Source organism: Rosa chinensis, chromosome 2 (genome assembly GCF_002994745.2).
Source record: "Rosa chinensis cultivar Old Blush chromosome 2, RchiOBHm-V2, whole genome shotgun sequence".
Taxonomy (NCBI): Eukaryota; Viridiplantae; Streptophyta; class Magnoliopsida; order Rosales; family Rosaceae; genus Rosa; species Rosa chinensis.
The window spans coordinates 61682462-61703777 of record NC_037089.1 but is presented as its reverse complement, the minus strand read 5'-3'; the positions used below and the strand labels follow the sequence as shown (position 1 = coordinate 61703777).

Below are 21316 nucleotides of genomic sequence, written 5' to 3'. Positions count from 1 at the left end.
CAGCGGAGACTTCGTCTCTTGGAAAATGACAAGGGAGAAGTTCCGCTGGCGGGGTTTGCTCAGCGGAGACTTCGTCTCTTGGAAAATGACAAGGGAGAAGTTCCGCTGGCGGGGTTTGCTCAGCGGAGACTTCGTCACTTGGAAAATGACAAGGGAGAAGTTCCGCTGGCAGGGTTTGCTCACCGGAGACTTCGTCTCTTGGAAAATGATAAGGGAGAAGTTCCGCTGGCGGGGTTTGCTCAGCGGAGACTTCGTCTCTTGGAAAATGACAAGGGAGAAGTTTCGCTGGCGGGGTTTGCTCAGCGGAGACTTCGTCTCTTGGAAAATGACAAGGGAGAAGTTCCGCTGGCGGGGTTTCCGAAGTTGCCCCTTCGGTGGTTAATACGTGTCGAGCCTATAGCGGGTTAGCGTGCGTAGGTTTGTCTGCTAAGCCTGTCCGTCTTCTAGCCTTTAATGACAGTAACTGTGGGTTTCGTAACCGAGATGACGCCTCGGGCAATCCGGAGAGTGAGTGGAGACGTACGACATGTGTACGGCTACCAAGTGATGTCGGTTTGGAGCGGACGATTGAGGACGCGTTGGGGCCGATATAAAAGGGGGGAAACTCTGGGGGATTCGACACTTTGTGAAAATTTTGAAAGCTTAGCCACCGTTTGTCCGAAACCGGAGAAGGAGCCTACCGAAGTTTGGGTATACCACTCCCAGAGAGACGTCTGTCGTAACTGTGCACCACCGTGCCGGAGATTGCACCACTGAGGTTGGTATTCGGATCTCTGTCTTCTGCTAGTCTCTGGGTTTTGTTGTGTTTGCTTTTCTGGGTGTGTTCTGAGGTGTGAGATGGGGTTTTTTGTGGGGGTTGAATGATGGTTGGCCAATGCGTTTAGTGGTTTAGGATTTGGATAGGCGAGTCTGGGTTGAGTGCGTTTGTTTATACTTTGGAGTTTTCTGGGTTTTGTTCTTGATTATTTTGGCTATATCTGATGCGAGAATAGGCTAGATCTATGTTTGTGCTAACTGATGTGGGTTTTAGGGTTTTGGGATGGCTAGCGTTATAGAGATTTCGAGCAGTGAGGATTCCGGGTCTGACGTGTCGCTCAGCGCGGCGGATGGGATTTTTATTGATTCGTTGCGTCCGTCTGCCCCTGCAGGAACCTCACTGCCAGAAGCGCTAGACGTCGAGCCGCTACAGACCATCCCCTGGGAAGTAGTTATGGGTCGGGGTTCGCGTCCGGAGAGTTCTAAGGCGGGCGAGGCCGCTGCCGCCAAAGCCAGGCGCGACGAGCGTCTGGCGAGTAATAGTGCTGCTAGCGGCTCCGCTGGGGAAGAAGATGTAGCGGGGCAGCATGCGGAATCGGCGTGGGTCCTGTCAGATGGCACTGCCGTTGACGAGGCAGGTGGGCAGATGACGGCCGCTGCGGTTAACCGGCTGAAACAGACGTTCCGTTTGCCGGGGTCGGTGAAGCTGCGTCCGCCGACAGCGGATGAGAAGGCGTCTATTCTCCCGCCGGGATCTGCTGCCGTTCACGAGGCGATATTCCGCCAAGGGGTGACATTCCCGCTGGTGCCCAACCTCCAGATCCTGGTGTGCGAATTTGGCCTTGCGTTGGGTCAGATTTGCCCCAACATGTGGCGTCTGTTGCTCGCCGTGAACTCCCTTTGGCGGTTATCCGGGTGTGAGGGGCCTACCGTAGCGGAAGTGCTTCACTTCTACGAGTTGGTGTACGTGAAGCGCCGAGGCTGCCAAGGGCAAGTGAACTTGAGTCGCCGGCAGGGAGCGCCCAAGCTGATCGAGAATCTGAGGGACTCCATGTCCTATTGGCGGGGGACCTTCTGCGTTGCTATAGACGGTTGGGAGTACCACGCTAGGTCGAACGAAGAAGGGCCGTCATTTAGGATTAAGTCTGAGTTCCAACCTATTCGAGGTTGGTGTCCGGTGTCCGCTGAAAATGTTTGGCGTGCTTGCGTGCTTGAACTTGTATTCTTACTAACGATGTGTTTTTCTTTGTGCAGCGGGACTTCGGTATACGCTGACTCGCGAAGAAGAGTGCCGCGTGGCGAGGATCAGAGGTTGCTGGCGGAACCGAAACTTGCTTGATTTCCGCCTGCTGACTGGTTGGGAGTTATTGGTCGACCTGCGACTAACACACTCCATTGGTGAGGAGTCTACCCTGTCATTTCGTTTTATACTACCGAATTGTGTCTGACTGATGGCTGTCTTCCCTCTTTTTTTTTTTTTTTTTTTTTTTAGAAACTCCGCCGGGCAACAAATCAAGTCGCGACGCATTTGAGAAAGCGATGGATCGGGCGGAGATAGAAAATTTTTTGGAGGCCATGTACGCCGAGGGGCTGGCGGCCCAGCAGACTCTGGTGAACCCGGAGACGTTGGCGTTGAGCCAGTCCGAGGTTCCGGTGGTGATGGCGATGCCGCACCAGTCTCACCTTGGTGCAGATGGTCTGTCTGTGGTGCAGGCGGGGACACAGACGGCCGGAGGGGATCAGAGGGGAAGTGCTGCGGCCGGGCCTCAGAAGGAGCGGATGCCTGCCCAGAGGCGTGGTCCTCAGAAGGTGGTTCAGCCGGCGGGCGAAGTCATTGTGACGAGGGAGGAACCGCCGGTAAGGGCGACGAGGGCCGCCGCTGGGGGCCAGAGGGCGCTGGAGAAAAAGCGCCGGACGGCTGAGTCTCCTGACGAGGAAGAGGGAGAAGAGGTGGAGGTGGTTGGGGCCCGCCGACAGAAGAAGGCCCGCCAAGCTCCTGCCAAAACTGCGACGGTGGAGGGAGAGGCGCCCGCCGTCAGCGATCTGGACTCCTTCGCCGAGTATGCGCCATTCATGACAGAAGGGGAGCGGGAGTTCCTCTTCCATCTGTGTGAGCGGCTGGGGTTCGGGGGTCTGGCGGGCATATCGCGCCCGACGGCAATTGACCAATCGCCCTTCAGCTCGGCGTTTGGTCAAATATCGGCGGGGTTACACGATATGTTCGTGGCGGCGTCAAAGCAGCCCCGGGTTGAGGAAGAGCTCAAGGGAGAAATCGGAGGTCTCCAGAGGGAGCTGGCGGAGGCCAAGGAGAGGCTGGCGGAGCTCGAGCGGGGACTGGTCAAGCCGGAATGTGATTATGCGGACGCCCGCGGCAAGCTTAATGCGGCCATTCGGCGGGATCTGGAGAGGAATGAACACGTCTCCAAGTTGGAGCAGGAGATCGGGCTGCTGTAGGAGCGGATAGCCGCCAAAGACAAGAAGCTCATTATAGTGCAGCGGGAGTCCGCCGATAGGATGGCCGAACTGAAGCGGCTGGGGGGTGAGGTTACCCGTCTGAGAGCTGAGGGGAGCACCGCTGCGGCCGCTGCTGTTGAAGCATTCAAGCAGTCGGCGGAGTTTAAGAAGACGCTGACCGAAGCGGCGAAGTCTGGGGCCCGGGCCAATATAGATATGTTGAAGCGGAAGGGTGCCATTGACTTTGCAAAGGCGTCACAGCCTGACGTGCCGCCGCTCGAAAGTGTCCCGGTGGAGACAGAAGTGGCCGCTCCCGCTGTAGGTGCCCATTCGGGCAGCGGAGAAAGTGGCCCACACCCGACGGAAGGGTCACAGCAAACTCCCCAGCAGACCCCGTCGGAGGTGTCACGTGCCGGTTTTCTGGAGGCACACACCCGGGCCGACGGCACCATAGAGACCCCTAGTCCGACAGCCCGAGGGTCCGATCAAGCGAGCCGATCGGTCGCGCCGCCAGCCGTTGAAGCAGCAGAGGCCGAAGCCAACCGCTGAACCTATCTGAGACCGCCAAAGTTTTTTTTTTTTTTTTGTAGCCGCTGAGGCAGACTAGTTTGTAAAAATTTTGTGGAATAAAGTAAATTTCTGACTTGGTTTGCCATGGTGTGTGTGTAGCATTTTTGAGTTATATTTTTCTTTTGTCGATCAATGGAACATTAAAGGAATTAAGATTGGCCCAAGTGCACTACGTAGCGGACGGGGTCCGCCGACGATTGCTGGCGTTGCCAGTTGCCCTTAGTGCTAGACTTGGTAACAATGGTTTGAATAATTCCTCGTTTCATTGATGGCTGACTGATCAGCGTACAAAAGTGGGGTAGTACCCGTTGGGTAGCTTCCCTTAGCTAAATATTGGAACAAAAATTTAGCTAAGTCAAGATGCGCAGGGGTAGCGGTCTGACTATTTGTAATAATACCGAAGGTGTTCAGTATTCCAAGGGCGGGCCGAAATGACGCCGTCCTTGTTCATTAGGTAGAAGGTGCCTGGGCTAACGACTTCCACAATTTTGTACGGGCCCTCCCAAGTTGGGCGGAGTTTTGTCGGTGGCGGAATGACTTCCTTCATAATCGAGTCCCCCAGTTGGAGGTTCCGGGCCCTGACTCTGGCGTTGTAAAATCGTGATACCCGTTGCTTGTTTTGTAGATTGTGTAAATGGGCCTTGAGTCTTTTCTCTTCTAGGAGGTCCCTGCTCAAGTTGACGCCGGCGCCGTTGGTCTCTGGGCAGTAGCCTTCGACTCTAGCGGTAGGTTAAGTAACTTCAATGGGTAAGACAGCCTCTTGCCGAACATCATACAAAACGGAGTTTCTCCGGTGGCGGAGGTTGGAGTTGTTCGGATGGCCCACAGGACCTCTGGGAGTCTTTCCGCCCATAAACCTTTGGCGTCGTCGAGCTTCTTTTTTAGTAACTTTTTTATTATCTTGTTTGCCGCTTCGACCTGACCGTTGGTCTGGGGGTGGGCGACAGATGCAAATCTCAACTTGGTGCCTAGGTTGGTGGTGAAGGAGATGAGCTCGTCATTGTTGAACTGTGTGCCGTTGTCTGTGATGATTGTGTGTGGGACACCGTAGCGGCAATAGATATTTTTCCAAAGGAAGTGAATTACCTTGGCGGTAGTTATTGCCGTCAGCGGCTCCGCCTCTATCCACTTGCTGTTGTAATCAATGGCAACAATAATGTATTTGAATTGACCTTTGGCAGTCTGGAACTTTCCCATCAGGTCAAGGCCCCACGTGGAATGAATCCATGGGCCCACGATGATTGACAGTGGTTCCGCTGGTGCGTGTTGGAGATCTGCAAACTGTTGGCATTTGTGGCAAGACCTCGAAATCCGCCGGGCGTCATCGCCAAGTGTGGGCCAGAAGTAGCCTTGTCGCATTGTGCGGTTGGTTAGGGATCTGGCGCCCGCGTGGTTTCCGTATTCCCCGCCATGGATTTCAGTGAGGACAACCCTTCCCTCCTCTGGGGTTAGACAGCGGAGGTTAGGATGGGTGAATCCCTGGCGGTAGAGTTTGCCGTGCTGGATGTTGTAGCGGGTTGCTCTTCGCTGGAGCTGTCTTGCCTAGACCTTATCTTCTGGCAACGTTCCGGTGCGCTTATATGTGATGATCTCGTCCATCCAGCTGGGGTTGATCTGAACGTTGAAGATTTCTGCCAGGGTCTTTGTGATACTTGGCTTGTCCAGGCATTCCACCCTTGTGTCTGCTGGACTCTGATGTGGTTGGGCGGTTGCCAGTCTGGCCAGTGAATCAGCCTTGGCGTTCTTTTCCCGGGGGATCTGTGTGATTGTATGGAATTTGAACTTTTTTAGCAATGTTTTGACGTACCCCAAATACGCTGCTAACTGCTGGTCCTTGGCTTGGAAGCTGTCGTTGACCTGGTTGACGACTAGTTGGGAGTTGCTGAATATGTTGACGCTGTCAGCTCCTGAGTCAATGGCGAGGAGTAGGCCGGCGATGAGCGCCTCGTACTCCACCATATTGTTTGAAGCTTTGAAGTTGAATTTCAATGCGTACTCTGCGTTCAGTCCCCCGGGTCCGGTTAAGATGACTCCGGCGCCGCTGGCCTTGGCACAGGCGGAGCCGTCCACATGTAGGTCCCAATCTGACCGTGGGGGAGTTGCCTCTGCATTGGTTACTATTTCTGTTCCGGGCATTGTTTGAGTAACGGGTTCCGGCTGACGCTCAGTAAGTTCAGCGATGAAGTCCGCTACTGCCTGGCCCTTCATGGCGGTTCTTGGCTTGTATTCTATGTCAAATTCGCTGAGTTCAATTGCCCATTTACTGAGGTGTCCTGAGTGTTCAGGGTTCTGCATTACCTGCCTCAGCGGTTGATTGGTTAACACATGGATCGTGTGAGCCTGGAAATATTGCCTGAGGCGTCTGGCGGCAACGATAAGTGCGAGGGCCAGCTGTTCCAACGGTGAATATCTTGTTTCTGCTCCGTTCATGCCTCTGCCGGCGTAGAATACTGGGAGTTCCTCCTGGCCTTCCCGCCGAACAATGGCGCAACTTATTGCCGTTGCCGAGACCGCCAAGTATATGAATAATGTCTCTCCTTGCACAGGGACAGAAAGGAGAGGGACCGCCGCCAGATATTCTTTTAGGCTCTGGAACGCCGCCTGGCACTCTGGGTTCCAGTCGATGACCTTCTTGTGAGTTGTTTTGAGGAGTTTGAAGAATGGGGCGCACTTGTCAGTAAGTCGAGAGATGAATCGAGAGAGGGCGGTTAACTTGCCTTGGAGACACTGGACGTCTACCTTATACTTCGGGTCCGCCAGGTTAAGGATGGCCTGTACCTTGTCCGGGTTGGCCTCGATACCTCGCTCGCTGACGATGTAACCCAGAAATTTGCTAGCGGTGACTGCAAAGAAACATTTTTCTGGGTTGAGGTGCATACCATAGGCCAGGAGGATGGTTACTATGATCCTGAGGTTTGCCACATGTCCACTGGCCTTTATGCTCTTAACTAGCATGTCATCCACATAGACCTCGATAATTTTTCCCAGGTGCTCAGCGAACATGGCGTTCATCAACCGCTGATAAGTTGCACCGGCGTTCTTCAGACCAAAAGGCATGACATTGTAGCAGTAGAGGCCTTTGTCGGTGGTGAAGGTGGTGCATTCTTGGTCACTGGGGTGCATCTTGATCTGATTGTACCCGGAGAAGGCGTCCATCATGCTGAGGAGTTCGTGTCCGGCGGTTGCATCGACCAGCTGATCGATTCGAGGTAGCGGGAAACTATCCTTTGGGCATGCCTTGTTTAGATTTTTGAAGTCGACGCACATCCGCCACTTGCCGCTGGGCTTTTTTACCATTACCAGATTTGAGATCCACTGAGGGTAGATGACCTGGCGGATGAATCCAATGTCCCGTAGTTTGGCGACCTCCTGTCCTATTGCCCGGTATTTTTCCTCATCAAAAGCCCTGCGCTTCTGCTTGATGGGATAAAAGGAAGGTTTGATGGTCAACTTATGAGTGATTATTTCAGTGGAGATGCCAGGCATGTCCGCATAGGACCATGCGAAGACGGTGGCGTTGTCACGTAGGAACTGAGTGAGCTCTGCCTCTACTTCTGGGTTTAATTGGGCGCCTATGCGGACTGTCCTCTCAGGATGCTCGTCTGAGATGCAGATGACCTTCAGCGATGTGTCCGGGTTGACCGGCTCCTTCATTACATATTTCTTCTCTTCATCTCTAGGATCCTCAAAGATATTCGGTGGTGGTGGGTCATTACCCACTGTCAGGATTTCATGGCGGCGCGTTGAACGCGCTACAGTTGTTGAATAGCATTCTCGTGCCAGCTGCTGGCTTCCCCTTACGCAGCCTGTGCCGTTGGGTGTGGGGAACTTCATGAGAAGCATGTATCCGGCAATGATGCACTTGAGCTTATTAAGCGCTGGTCGACCAATGATGGCGTTGTACGAACTGAAACAGTCGACTATGATGAACTCCGTGTGCACCTCCGCCATACAGGGACTAGTGCCAATAACTAGTCGCATGTAATCCGACCCTAGGGGTTGCGTGATGTCACCGGAGAAGCTGAGCAGTGGCTCGTGATCTTGGAGTAGTTTCCCGTTCCGCTTGAGATGGTCGTAGCACCCGCTGAAGATGACGTTGACAGCGGACCCGCTATCCACCAAGATTCTTCCCACAGAGAATTTGCCAAGAATGGCATCGACCAAGAATGGGTCGTCATGGGGTAAATGTACTCCGCACTCCTCCTCCTCTGAAAAGGTAATAGGCTCCCATCCTGATCTTGGTAGTTTGGCGGATCTTTCGTAGCGGATGTTGCAAACTTCCTTCGGGTGGTTGGCGCGTTCATAGCGCTTTCTTGCCCTGTGAGACATGCTGGTGATTGGAGCAGCGCCATCGATGGTGTTGATGCGGCCCAAGGTCTCGACGTTGGCAATCACTGGTGGTGGTTGGCGCACCTTGAACTGCTCCAACCTGCCGTCACGGTACAAAGTCTCAATGGCCGTTTTGAGAGCATTGCAGCTGTTTGTATTGTGGCCGCTGTCCGCGTGGTATTTGCACCACTTGCCAGTGTTCCTGGGTTTGCCTGTTTTTGGGTACTTTGGAGGGGGTGGCGGTGGGATCTGATCCTTGCACTGATTGTAGATATCTTCGTATGAGGCCGTTAGGACCGTGAAAACTGCGTACCGCTGCGAGGATTCCGCCTGCTTGCTGTGGTTATCCCCATGAGCTGGGCGGTTTCCCCTGTAATAATGCTGCCCCTTCTGCCGCTTGGTTTGGTGGTGGCCCTGCTGCCATTCCCTTTTCTTATCAGTTGGCGGTGCTGAGGGGGGCTTGTCAGCGGTTTCCTGATGACTGGTAGATGGTTGTGCTGACTTTGCTGCCGTTGCTGGTGGTGGGGTCTCTCCATATGTAATGAATTCCGCCTGGGCGTGAATGACCGCCTCGCTCATGACGTGGTCGTACGTTACATTGGGATGGTTGTAATTGAGGTGATAGAGGAACGGTCCCTTGAGGAGTCCCTTCCTGAAGGCCGCCGATGCCATAGTCTTGTCTAGGTCGCGGCATTGAGATGCTGCCGCCCGCCACCTGGTGACAAAGGCCTTCAGTGATTCGTCCTCCCCCTGTTTAACGCCGAAAAGTTGACTTGTATTGTGATGTCCGGCGGACAGTAAGATGAAGCGGGAGAGGAAAGCGTGCGACAGTGCATGGAATGAGCCGACAGACCCTGGCGGACATTCGAAAAACCAGTTCATTGCTTCGCCGTCCAACGTTTCACTGAATAGATGGCATAAGGTGGCGTCGTCGAACCCCTTGTTGTTGGTGACCTTCTTGAAGGTGTCCATGTGGACAAAGGGATCGGTCATTCCGCCGTAAGGTGGCATCTTTGGGGTTTTTGCATATGCCGGTCTAACAGCCTGCAGGATCGCGGCGGAAAAGGGGCCGGGTCTGGAAGTGAATAGCGGGTTCCGAGCTGACTCCGGGACGCCTGTTTCCGCCCTGATCAACCTCTGCTCCAGTTGGTGCATCCTATCCAATAGCTGGGCGGTTGCATCACCTGCGGAATCGGCCTGACTGGCCTGCCGAGTTGGCCTTCGCCTAGGTATGGGCGGATCACCCTCAGTCATTGCCCTGGCATTCAAGCGGTTGTCGTGCGGAAGTGATTCCGCCACCTGCTCTAACACTAGTTGGGGTATGGGTGGCGGCCCCATTCCTGACAACCCTGGTGGGCTAAGCGGTACATGCATTTGTAAGACCGGCCCTGGCGCCATCGTGTCGGTGCTGGGTCGACTACGCCTGGTGCTGCGTGACTGCTCGCTTTGCGCCGGGCGGTTGGTGGCAGCCAAAGTGTTTTTTAGTTCCTCGAAACGTGCCATGAGCGCAGCCATTTGTGCCTGGGCCTCAGCCTTCTCTTTGCGCTCCTCCTCACGCTCCCTGTTTGCCTTATGAAGATCCGCCAGTGCTATCTCGTACATGGTGACGAGATCCCTGCCTGACGGGTGGCTGCTGCCTAGATTTGCCTCGCCGCCGGGGTTGGCTGGGGTTGTGAATAGTGCGCGGTTAACGCCGATCGCGGGGTCGGAGGGTTGGGGAATGGCGGGGAACCCTGCCTGCTCCTCAGCGTTTCCCCCGCTATCGTTAGTCATGGTGATTGTAGCGGGATGACCTTTTGTTCAAAGGTTCCCACAGACGGCGCCAATGTTAATGTCTAAAAGTCTAGCGGTAGCTGGACCTTAGTTAACGCTGATCCGGTGGGCGGATCGATACTTGCGTTGTTATTGTAGTTCCCGTTACCTGTCAAGTAAAATACAATGGGCGTCAGAGGGAGACCGCGTTGGGCGGTCTTCAACTCTCCGATGCCTAAGTTAGTCGATGTATTTATGTTGACAAAGTAACAGTAGGTAAGTATTGAATGCGTAATTAATGAGGAGAGAGGAGAGAACCTTTTATAGGTGAGGAAGAGACTGATCTTGTCTTTGTTTTCGATGTGGGACTGATATGCTTCAGTTCTCAGTTTCAGAAGCTTCTGACGCTATCTTGGCGTGGCGCGTGGCGGCGCGTCGCCGGCGATCTGGGGATGGTCCAACGCTGAGGTTGTAGCCCTCCTGGCGGTGCGTCTGCATGTCATTCCTTTAGTTGGAATTAGTACCTTTGGCGGTACAATGAGCGTGGCTCATTATAGCTAATTATGCTTGCAAATGTACATGTATGTACACTTTGCCTTTGCTACTTTCAGTTTTAATTTGATATGTTCACCCAAGACATTGACATTGATTTGTTTGGGTAATTGGTCAAGTTTTGATTGCTTTGTTGTCTTTTTGATGTTGATTAGCAAAGCTTTTTCATCTTTGGTGATCTGCTGCAACGGCTTTGGGTCTGGGTTTGTGATTGAAATTATTTGCCTGTTAATTCAGAGATTGAATCAATCAGTACCTAGACATGACATGAGTGTCAGAGTATTCATCATTAGCAAGCAAATAAACGCTTTTTTTTCTTACCAAGCTAACAACCCCGCTTAAGTTAGATTTGTTGTGTTTTTTCTGTAGTTGGAACTCAAAGAACTAATCAATGATATTCTTTACATATCATCAGAAACAAACTTTGCTGATCAGAGCACAATTCTAAGGACGCTACCTAAAACTAATTCATTTAGCTCTTAAGAATAAGTAAAACTCTGAAAATAGCACATTTTTCTTTTCATACTAGGTGCCAGATTTTGGTGTGTCAATTTATTTATTTATTTTTTTGGGCTTTTGCTTCTGGTTCGAGCAGCTTTGTGTTTGCGTTTGGTAGCTTTGTAATTAATTTTAAAATTTTATTGCTGTTTTGTTTGGATTTTCTAGATTGTATGCAAAAAAGTGTACACATTGTTTATCTGCTGCTGTTCCTCTGTGCATCGTTTGCCATTATCCCAGTCTCTTGCTCTTATTCAGGTATGTGCCTGTTGATATAGGATTTTTGTATTTACATTGGTATTTATTATTGCTGGTTATATAGATTAATTAAGATAGTTGTTAATTCAGTAATCATGTGTTTGGAGGTGCTCTTTGGTTCAGATTTTTGCATTCTAATCATGACAATATTACATATTGTAATTTGTTTAGAATGATATAAATACAGAAGAAAGGAATTGTAACGCATTGTTTTGAGTTTGAGCTTGATAATTTTTTTTTAATGAAATTAGATAGTCTCATTTACTAAAGCGCTATCTCCCCATGAACAGTAACGTCCGTATTGATTTACTCTTTTGCCCCTTTTTGTTTCTTTATTACGAAGCTGCCATTCAATATTTTGAAGGTGATAAGAGAGACCGGGATAGATGTCTTCTGGGTCTTTAACGAGAGGAAGAGGTCTTCTGCGAGATTACAGAAAGAAGAAAAGGGTTGTGAGAGGTCTTCTGCGAGAGACATGCACAGAAGAAGAATAGGGTAATTCACATCGCGAGACTGATCGGAGAGAGAAGGAGAAGAGGGAGACAAGAAGAAGAAGAGGAATCTGGGTAATTCCGTAATTGGGTATTGATCTGAAATACCTTGCTTTTATGTGTTTTAAGTTGTGTTTTTCTTCTGGGTTTTGTGGTTTGATGCTTGGCTGCATGGTTTTTGTGGTTTTGGATTTTCGAATTGCTTTCCTTTCAAATCTTTTGGAATTGCTTTGGATTTTTGTAATTGGATTTTACTTTCAGATTGCCCGACGTAGAGAGAGAGAAGTGCGCCGATCAAGTCTTCCACAAGCGGAAGGAGTTTCTAGGTCTTTTACTTTTCCACTTCTACCATAAGCCTGTACGATTATTTCTGTCTTCTGCGATGATGATTGTTTTAAATTCTCGGCGTGACATCATTGAGGTAAATCAGACATTGTATTGGTAGAGAAGTAAATTTTAGATTCTGTTTCTTTTCATGGAATTTGATGGTTTTTGGGTTTGATTCTATGGCTATCTCTCTGCCTTTGCTACTTTCAGTTTTAGTTTGATATGTTTAGCCAAGACATTAACATTGATTTGGGTAATTGGTCAAGTTTTGATTGCTTTGTTGTCTTTTTTATGTTGATTAGCAAAGCTTTTTCATCTTTGGGTTTCTCTGTGCCAGTCTCAGTTTCTGAAAACAAGTTGGATGACTATGTTACGTAGTATAATAGCTTTTAATCCCTTTTATCATAAGTTTTATGTAAATGATTACCCTACTTCTTTTCTATGCTCTAGCTTCGTTGCTGATCTTTTTCTTTGCATCTTTCAGGTGACGCTAACTTTATGTTCTTTGGGGACCTTGAAGAGAATATTATTTTAGCAGGGTAAAGGGAACCCAATCATAGCAAGTGTTTATTTCTTCGGTTAGTAAGTTTACTGATGGTACTGCTACATGTGAAATAGATTAACATAAGTAATATCCCAGTGACTTCACTAATTTGTTCCAACTCACCTACACAAAGTATTCCAATGACGCAGCTTTGCAAAATCCGAGCCAAGCTTACATTTTTATCGATTATGAAACTTGGGTTTGTATTTCATTTTTAATTGTTTCATGGGAATTGTAGAAAGATTTGTTAGAACTCCTTATATGATTGCATAGTTTAAGAAATATAGTTTAAGTTTTGTAATTTATTGCTCAGTTGCAATTCTGCAATCTAAAATATTTGGTAGCTTGAAATCAAGATTTGCAATATAAGATAGATAAGCCCCTTTCATGTTAAAGCTAGGTTATGTTTTTCTTTTGTCTAATTTCTGTTTGGTATGGTTTTGTTGCAGTTAGCTACCTTTTGATTGGATCCAGTGGATTACTATTTGATAGAAAGCGCAAGGATTCCTCCGCTGGTAAATTTTTGCCATCAACAATGTTTGATTTTTCAGAGACCTAGCTTTTTAGGTTCGATTAGGTAAAGATTTGATTTCAAAACTACTTATCTGTTCCCAACAGTCTGATTTGTAAAGGAGGCATTCCATTTTAGCAGCTGGGTTGTCATAAAGTTATATAGGCATTGCAATGATTATTTTCATTGGTATATATAGCAACAAGTACAGCAAATTTCAGCATCCTTCTCTTTACGGACATGCATGTTCGATGATTAGAATTGGGCTATGGGCATAAATGGCCTGCCAAATACTCCTTCCTTTGTTTGATGACCAATTTAGAAATGAGTTATTACTTTGAACATAATTAACAGAATAAAGAACGATTAAGAAATAGAGAATTGAATAGACCTAGAGATTGAATAGAAGCACAAGGACAACAGCAAGTTAGAGATTTTAAAAAGCATAATGAAGAAAGTGAAAACAGCCCGAAATATGAAGAGCCAAAGGTAAGATCCTGAAATTGAGGCCTCTTTAGAGGGCTATGTAAGTTTGGTTCATTTATGGCACAATACTTGCTTTGAACCACCTATCATTCTCCCTTTTTTCTCTTTTTTTTGTTTTTTTGTTTTTTGGTTTTTTTGTTTTTTGTTTTGTTTTGGATTAGTGAGAATGTTTCTGACTTTATGGTGCTAACTGCTCTTTTATGTGTTCAAATTTGTTTTTTTCTCATGAGAATTGATTTTTCTTCAATTTGAAGCAGACCAGTGATTGAGCAAAGGAGAAAAGAACGGCTTTGGGTCTGAGTTTGTAATTGAAATTATATGCCTGTTAATTCAAAGATTGAATCGACCAGTACCTCGACTTGACATGAGCGTCCAAGTGTTCATCATTAGTAAGCAAACATACCCGCGGCATCGCGCGGGAGGAATTGCCTAGTATTAATGAAATTTGAAGTGTCCTCTGCTGATGAATCAGTTCAATAACCATCCATTTTTTCGAATAGACTCTAAAATCCATCTGTTGATAGAGACTTTCCTTAAGCCTCGGAGTTTAGGCAGTTTGACTGAGTTCAACCTGCAAAAATAAACTTGTACAGCAATCCAATTGGAGTCCTACACCTCTCCCTGTCTCCAAGACTTCATCTCTCAGAACTAAGTGGTTTAAGGACAGCAAATTTGGTCAAGCAAAGGATGATACTGTAAAACTTGACACAGAACAAGAGTTGACATTTGTACGAGAACTTAATCCTCTGAATCATCAAACTAGAATGCAGGATAAATCAACAAGCTTCGTCCTACAATTGTTACACTCGAGTGACTCAACCACTTTCGTCGAATCCTAAACCAAATTCGGCTAGACCCATTTTCCCCTGTAAGATGCTCTGCAATTCAGGTGCTTGTTCTTCATATTTGATCACAAACCTTTCCAAGAACCACTTCTCGTTTTTGTGCACAATGCTAATTATATATAAATCTTCCTTGACAATTAAGCCCTTTCACTGGAGAAATCTGATGACTGAACACCTACGTATGATTCGCTTCTCCAAACTATAAGTCAGAATATCTGGACGTGCAGCCAGATCTGCAGGCTGGCAACCCATTTTATTCAAAAGAAAATCCATTTTAGCTGAAATATTCTTCACACTGAAGCTCATAAACATGGGATTCTTTCTAAATGCCAACAACACATCATCTTCAGTCCAACCCCACTTCTCATAAAATTCCATCTTGTGTTTCCACTTTGCTGCATTGGTCACCGATACCACATACAAAGCTTTCATGAATGTAGTAGACGAAGGGTCAAATCCCATGCTGATGACCTTCTCGACATTTGTCTTAACCTTCTCAGAGTCAAATGACAGTGCAAGCAAATGAGAACACACCCACAGAGGAAATGACGCTTCTTGCACCTGATGCGCTCTCAGAATCAAAGTGTTGTGAGGTACATTGCTCAATACTTTGGGGTTAAACATATAATAGTTGCTAATGAAATAAGGGACCTTATGCTCAGGTATTTCTAGAGTTTTCATAATATCATAACAAGGTCTAATACTTCTCTCTAAGCTCAATGTCAAGATATTTGCGTTGACACGGAAGATCCGGGCAAGGTCATTGCCCGAAAGGCCAATGGAAGTGAAAAACTGGAGTTTTGGCCAAAGGGTCTTTTCAGCATTGGATACAAGCAAAACTGGGCATTTCTTAACAATGTCAGAGATGTGGGCATCACTGAGTCCATAGTCTTTAAAAAGCTTAATAACAGAGTCGGGTTTTTCTGGGGTGTCGAAGCGTACCTTCATCTTGTTGGATGCAGAGAGAGCCACTTGTGGGGAGAACCCAAATGAGTTTATAAGGTATGAAACTGTAAAAGAGCGAGCTTTATCATCTTGGACCCCTAATAATGGTTTTGATGAATATAATCTTGTAAAAGGTGGTGCCTTTTGAAGATGGGTGACTGAATAATCAACGGCAATCCTACAGCTTGGAACTAGTAATTGAAATCTTTTACAGCAAAAACCAAACATAACTGGATCAGAATGGGACTCACCCAATTCGAATGCTTTCTCTGCTGAAATTGAAGCCGACAATTTAGTGCTCCAGTTCCTCCGTCTATTTGGGATTTAGGGTTTTGCTCTTCTTTTCTGGAGCTGAAGATTGAAGAATACTACAAGTCGTATTTATACGGGATCACTTCTAAATATTTTAATTCTTTTCAATGTTATTCTTTTGTATCACTTTTCATAGATCACGGTATGGTATGTAAACACTAATTTGATATTTTAAACATCTCAATTGCTTAATGGTATGCAATAAAAAGATTTGTAACATGTTGTTGAAGCCTTATAACGTTAAGGAATAATCCAACAAGTCAGATACATTGAAAAATTGTTAGAAATGCTTCTAGCTCGTTTGGTTCACGGAATGAGTTTATTAAGAAAGTTGTTTCTTTGTCTTTCTATCGGGAAAAGAAATTAAGATTCCAACTAATGTGTTTGGTAATACTAAAAAAATTAAATCAATAATTATATTAATCGTATAATTGAAGAAAACTGATACTTATTTTTTTATATAATTATTTTAGCCATACAAATAGTGTAATAAATGTTAAAAAAAAGTGTAATTATGCTAGAAAATGAGAAATGAAAATGGTCCTTAGGAGATGGAAGGATTCATTTTCCTTCCTATTTTCCCTTGCAAGATGAATCTTTTTTCTAACCTTACACTCACCAAACACAGAAAAGTAAACATTTTCCATTTACGAAGCTTAAATTCCTTGAAACAAACGAAGCCTTAAGGAATACATTTTGATCATAAATTGGACTTCATCCCCATAGTATTCAGCCAACATCTAAATAGTTATGCATAGTCTGCAATGATTCAAACATCTAAATTTCAATTAATTTGCAAACTTTAATACTTTAATTCTTGATCTTTTAAGTAAACCAAGATCGTGAAGTTCTTAGTCTGTGTAAATCCTAATGAATTGCAATCAATGTTGGATGACAAAATATGCAACCAATTCCACATCTCAAAGTCATCTTTTTTCTCTGGTCTCGTACATGTAAACCCTGAACTTTACGCTCTTGAGACCTAATTTGAACTGGTAGAAGTTGGAACCTGTGTTTGAGCTAAAGAAGCTTCACCTGAAATGAACAAATACCAAGGCCGAACACTGAGTAAACCATGTTGAATGGACCAACCCCAAGGAAGGGTGATTGAGAGATTTGTTTACATCCATGGCTAAACCCTTCCCAACCTACAACATATACTACTTACCAAACACTCCAGATGTAAATGTAGCACAAAGTTCTCCAAATCTTGAATTACTTATCCATTTTCATGTTGGTCAAGACTCAATACCCGCATCCGCATTGAAACTGCAATTTCATATTTATCAGAGTGAACCAGTGAACCAGTAATGTCCCGAGTTACTGACCCTATTACAGGAGTGCAGCAGATACAAATGACTGACATACAGTTTCTTCAAAGGAAAAGAAATCTAAGCTACATGGCTTTGGATTCGAAGTGTTCACGTACATAGTAGCGTTCAAAAACTTAGAGAGAGTGTTAAACATGTAATATGAAGATGCCTGTCAAGAAGCAGTTCAGGAGCAATCCTATCAGAGTTGAACACCTCTCTCTCTATCATAAGAATTCAACTCTCAGAACTAAGCGGTTTGAGGATATAGCATACTTGGTCAAGTCATACACAGAAAAGAACATCATTTTCTGCATAGCCGGCCATTTAAAACTCTCTCTTTGCAAGACAGAACATACTAAAAGAAATGCAATTGTAATGTTCAAAGCACAGTGAGATTTGTAGTAGAACTTCATCCTCAGAATCATCAATTAGAATGCAGAATAACAAGCTTTGTCCTAGACTTGTTTCACTCCACCTCTTTCATCTAATCCTAAGCCAAACTTTGCAAGACTGATTTTTTCCTTGTAAGATGTCAGCAATTCAGGTACTTGCTCTTGATATTTGATCACAAACCTTTCCAAGAACCACTTCTCACTTTTCTGCAGAATGGTAAGTATAGATACATCTTCCTTTGCGATTAAGCCCTCTAACTGGAGAAGTCTGATAACTGAACACCTAGGTATGATTCGCTTCTCCAAACTGTAAGTTAGAACATCTGGACATCCAACCACATCTGAGGGCTGGCAACCCATTGTATTCACATAAAAATCCATTTTACTGGATATAATCTTCTCACTGAAGGACATAAACAAGGGACTCCTTCTAAATGCCAACAACACATCATCTTCAGTCCAACCCCACTTGCTATAAAATTCCATCTTCTGTTCCCATTTCAATGTGTCCGTCACTGATATCACGTACAGTGCTTTCATGAATGTGGCAGATGAAGGGTCGAATCCCATGCTAATGACCTTGTGAAATTACAGAAAATAGCACTGAACACCGGCTCGCCTTTCTTATGAGCCTTTTTTTTTTCCTTTTTTTTTTCCTCACATATTATAAATTGAACTTTAAATTCTTATTGGTAAAGCTGTCACTCGGTCGGTTCGAATCAGTTACAAGCCTTTATTAATTTTAAAATTAAAGCTTTCGATTTAAAAATGGAGCTACCAATTACCAACTAAAATTTTCAGTCTTTAATCATATCTACTAAATTCAGTATTTCGGTTTTTAATATTATCAACATTATAATAATTTTTTTTTTACTATACATTAGAATGAATAATATTAGATTTGATAAGCTGTTGAAATCTTTGAACTCATCTACTAATTTGATTATGGCTTTCTTTATTTACATATGACATCAAGTTTTAATTATTTTCAATAAAACTAGTATTTAATTATCTTTTACTAAGTTACTTAAAATACATATACTATTAATCTAGTATTAGTAATAATGTTAATACTATTATGATAATAATTATGTTTACATTTCTTAATATACATGTATCTGTATTAAAAACTACAATATATATAGCTAATTTTTAGATAATTGGTAGATTGGATATTTACTAAATCAAATCAACTTTTTCATAAATATTGTTTTATTGATTTTGATTACCAAAAGTTTGTTTATCAAATCTAAAATATCAGTTGATTAGGTCGGTTCTATAATTATCAAACCAAATGGCAACACTGTTACTGGTATGGATTTATCATTTATGTGTCCAAATTCTCTATTATGGGCAATATAAATATATGATTAACAATTCAAAAGTTATATTAATATTTAGGGAAAAAAATACAAACAGTACCCAATTTAAGGCCCACTCCGAATTTCTATACCCAAATTTTTGAAACTATCACAATGGTACCCAGAATAGCTAGCTCGACCTAATATTCGTATCTGCCGTCCATGACGGCGTTAAACCGCATGCCACGTGGTGTGTTTGATGGATATTTGTATCATTTACTTACCCAACCCTGTTCCTGAGTCCCCTTTCTTTCTCCCTCTCTTCGTTTCTTTGCCTCTGTCGTCTCTCTCTCTCTCTCTCTCTGAGCATGAACTCCATCGCTGTCTACAAATACTTAAGCTCCTCATCATATTCTCCTCATTCCAAGCTACTTGAAACTCAATCGAATCCATACATTAACCAGCAATATCCCATCAGCTTTTGAATTACTATTACTATCAATCTCTCTCTCTCTCTCTCTTATTACGAAACAAAGAAGGAAGCAATGGCTCTAGACCTTTATTGATGAACACTTCTTCTCTCTTTGAGTTCTTCATGTTATAGTAGCAGCTTCCAAGAGAACTCATTACTTCATATTTATGTTGATGATGCTAATCGTGAACCAACTGGCTCAGAGAGAATTATGAATGGATCTGTGGCTATATCAACTTTCATTTTAGAAAGGAATTGAAGTGGGTTCTTTTGGTGTCAAAATCTGGGTTACTAGAGGAAAATCCCATTAGCCTCTCAATCCAATCCATAAATTACATTCATACACTGAACCCACTTGGATTTGCATGTCCACAGGTCTAAAGAGAAGAAGAGCAGGACTCCGATCTACCATTCTACCAGATTTCTTTGACCAACAAAAAAATCAACCAGATTTCATGAATCAAAACCCATCACCCAAATCCCAGAATCCAAACCCGAAATTTATAAAGATGCATAATAACCTCATCATCTGCTTCCGGTCTGAACCTTGAGCTTGAATCTGAACTCGTAGATCTTCTTAGATAGGTTTAGGAACAAGAATGTAAAGCAAACAAAGCCTGACCCAGAACCCAGATTCAAGATCGTGTTCTTGGCAAAAGAAGGTAATAGTAGATTTTTGGGTATTGAATTTCTCGCTGACGATGCCAAACACGTGGAGGGAGATCATCGGAAGTCCGTTCCGGATGGCAGAGACTTTATCGGGAATTTGGGGAAGAAGAAGAGATAGAGAAGAAGTTGAATTTTTTTTTTTAGAATAAAAACTGCCGGGCTTAAAAAATAGAGAGAGGAAAAAAAATTAAAAAACAAAAGTCTGAAGTGACCAAAATATCCCTTAAAATAGAGAAAAATTCAGGTACCCTCCCCAAACTATTCTGCCAATGCCAATTTGATACCCGAACTCTTAAACATATCAATGTGATACCCAAAACCTTATATTGACATCGATGTGATACCTCCGTCCAAAATTTGTGACGGTTCCGTTAGAAAAATGACGTGGCAAGCACATGAAGACCAAAAACAAAGAAAAAGACCAATTTACCCTCTTTTTTTGTTAATTCATTTTTTTTCTTTTTCTTTTTCCTTCTTCATCTTCTTCTTCTTCTTCATCTTCTTCTTCTCTGATGATCTGGGAACTTTCCCATAAAACTTGACATCATCATCATGAGGGCGCCGATTGGGATTGGGGGCGGTAACTGTCATAGGGTGGACCTCGCAGTCGAGGCCGAAATGAGAATTCTCGAAGAGGACGCCGGAGTGGAGGAGGCTGGGGCAGAAGATGGTGAGCTTGTGGCGGTAGAAGCCCGAAAGCTTCTCGGGTTATTCGACCTATATTCCGACTCCGGCCACGGCTGCAAGTGAGACCGGTGGCGGTAGTTTCGTCTTGGCAAGGTGAAAAAGCCTGCGGTATCTTTGTGTCCACCCGTCAACTTGAAAGAGAGAATCAAAGGGGAGAAGTTTCTGATTTTTCCGGTCATGTTTTGTGTTTTCCGGCAACTGTTGACGATAATCAAGGTATTGATGTTCCTCTATTTGTCGAGCTCTACATCACTGTGCCATCAATTTTCAGTTTTGATTATGATTGGACGAATTGGAATTTTGGGGGTTTTGAGGCTACTGTGTGTTCGAAGTTGATGTGGTGTATTGATCAATTGATGTTCTTCAGTTAATTTCCGATCAATTGATGTTCTTCAGTTACAGAGCTTTCTTTTTGTGATCTCAATCTTTGGTTTTGATTTGCTGGTGTAGATATTAGATGATAAGCAAAGAAGAAAAAGATAAAGTGTTAAAGGTCATTATCAGTCCCCTGAAGTTCCGATTGGGGATTCTCCGCCGAGGACGGATGATGAGGGTGGTGGGTCTTCCTTATTGGTTTTAGCCTACTGTTTGCTTGCTTTCTGATGGTGGAGTGATTGATTAGAACATCAATAGCAAGTAATGATAATAGTGGAGTAATATAAGGGATAGAGAGAGAATGAGGGGGTCAAATTGGGGTCACCAAGAACTACAAATCGAATTTCATGGCTTTCTTCATTTAAATTCACATATATGATTATATTGAGCGATGATGATGGAGATAGAACAAAATGTTTTATCTGGGTTTATGACATACTGAATTTATCTGGGTTTGATTTTGAGTTTGTGAGCATG

The 21316-nt window shown here is 44.9% G+C and overlaps 2 protein-coding genes and 1 long non-coding RNA gene across 3 annotated transcripts; 1 reads left to right on the top strand and 2 right to left on the bottom strand.

Annotated features, from left to right (window-relative positions):
• Positions 1-11948: 11948 nt before the first annotated feature.
• On the top strand, positions 11949-13112 carry LOC121051613. The gene is made up of 3 exons (XR_005806250.1): positions 11949-12081; positions 12472-12565; positions 12981-13112. It is a non-coding gene; the product is annotated as an uncharacterized LOC121051613 (long non-coding RNA).
• A 1211-nt stretch (positions 13113-14323) lies between these two features.
• LOC121051812 lies at positions 14324-15655 on the bottom strand. The gene is made up of 2 exons (XM_040515194.1): positions 15570-15655; positions 14324-15383 (listed from the first exon to the last, which is right to left on the bottom strand). Exon 2 carries the CDS (start codon positions 15319-15321, stop codon positions 14521-14523), a length of 801 nt encoding a protein of 266 aa, XP_040371128.1. The 5' UTR covers positions 15322-15383; positions 15570-15655; the 3' UTR covers positions 14324-14520.
• A 1743-nt stretch (positions 15656-17398) lies between these two features.
• Positions 17399-17905, bottom strand: LOC112184696. Its single transcript, XM_024322936.1, has one exon. The coding sequence runs from the start codon at positions 17903-17905 to the stop codon at positions 17399-17401; it is 507 nt and encodes a 168-aa protein (XP_024178704.1).
• Between the last annotated feature and the right edge of the window lie 3411 nt (positions 17906-21316).

Excerpts from the sequence above, each read along its gene's own strand:
- LOC112184696 (XM_024322936.1), bottom strand. The coding sequence starts at position 17,905 with ATGGGATTCGACCCTTCATCTGCCACATTCATGAAAGCACTGTACGTG.
- LOC121051812 (XM_040515194.1), bottom strand. The coding sequence starts at position 15,321 with ATGAAGGTACGCTTCGACACCCCAGAAAAACCCGACTCTGTTATTAAG.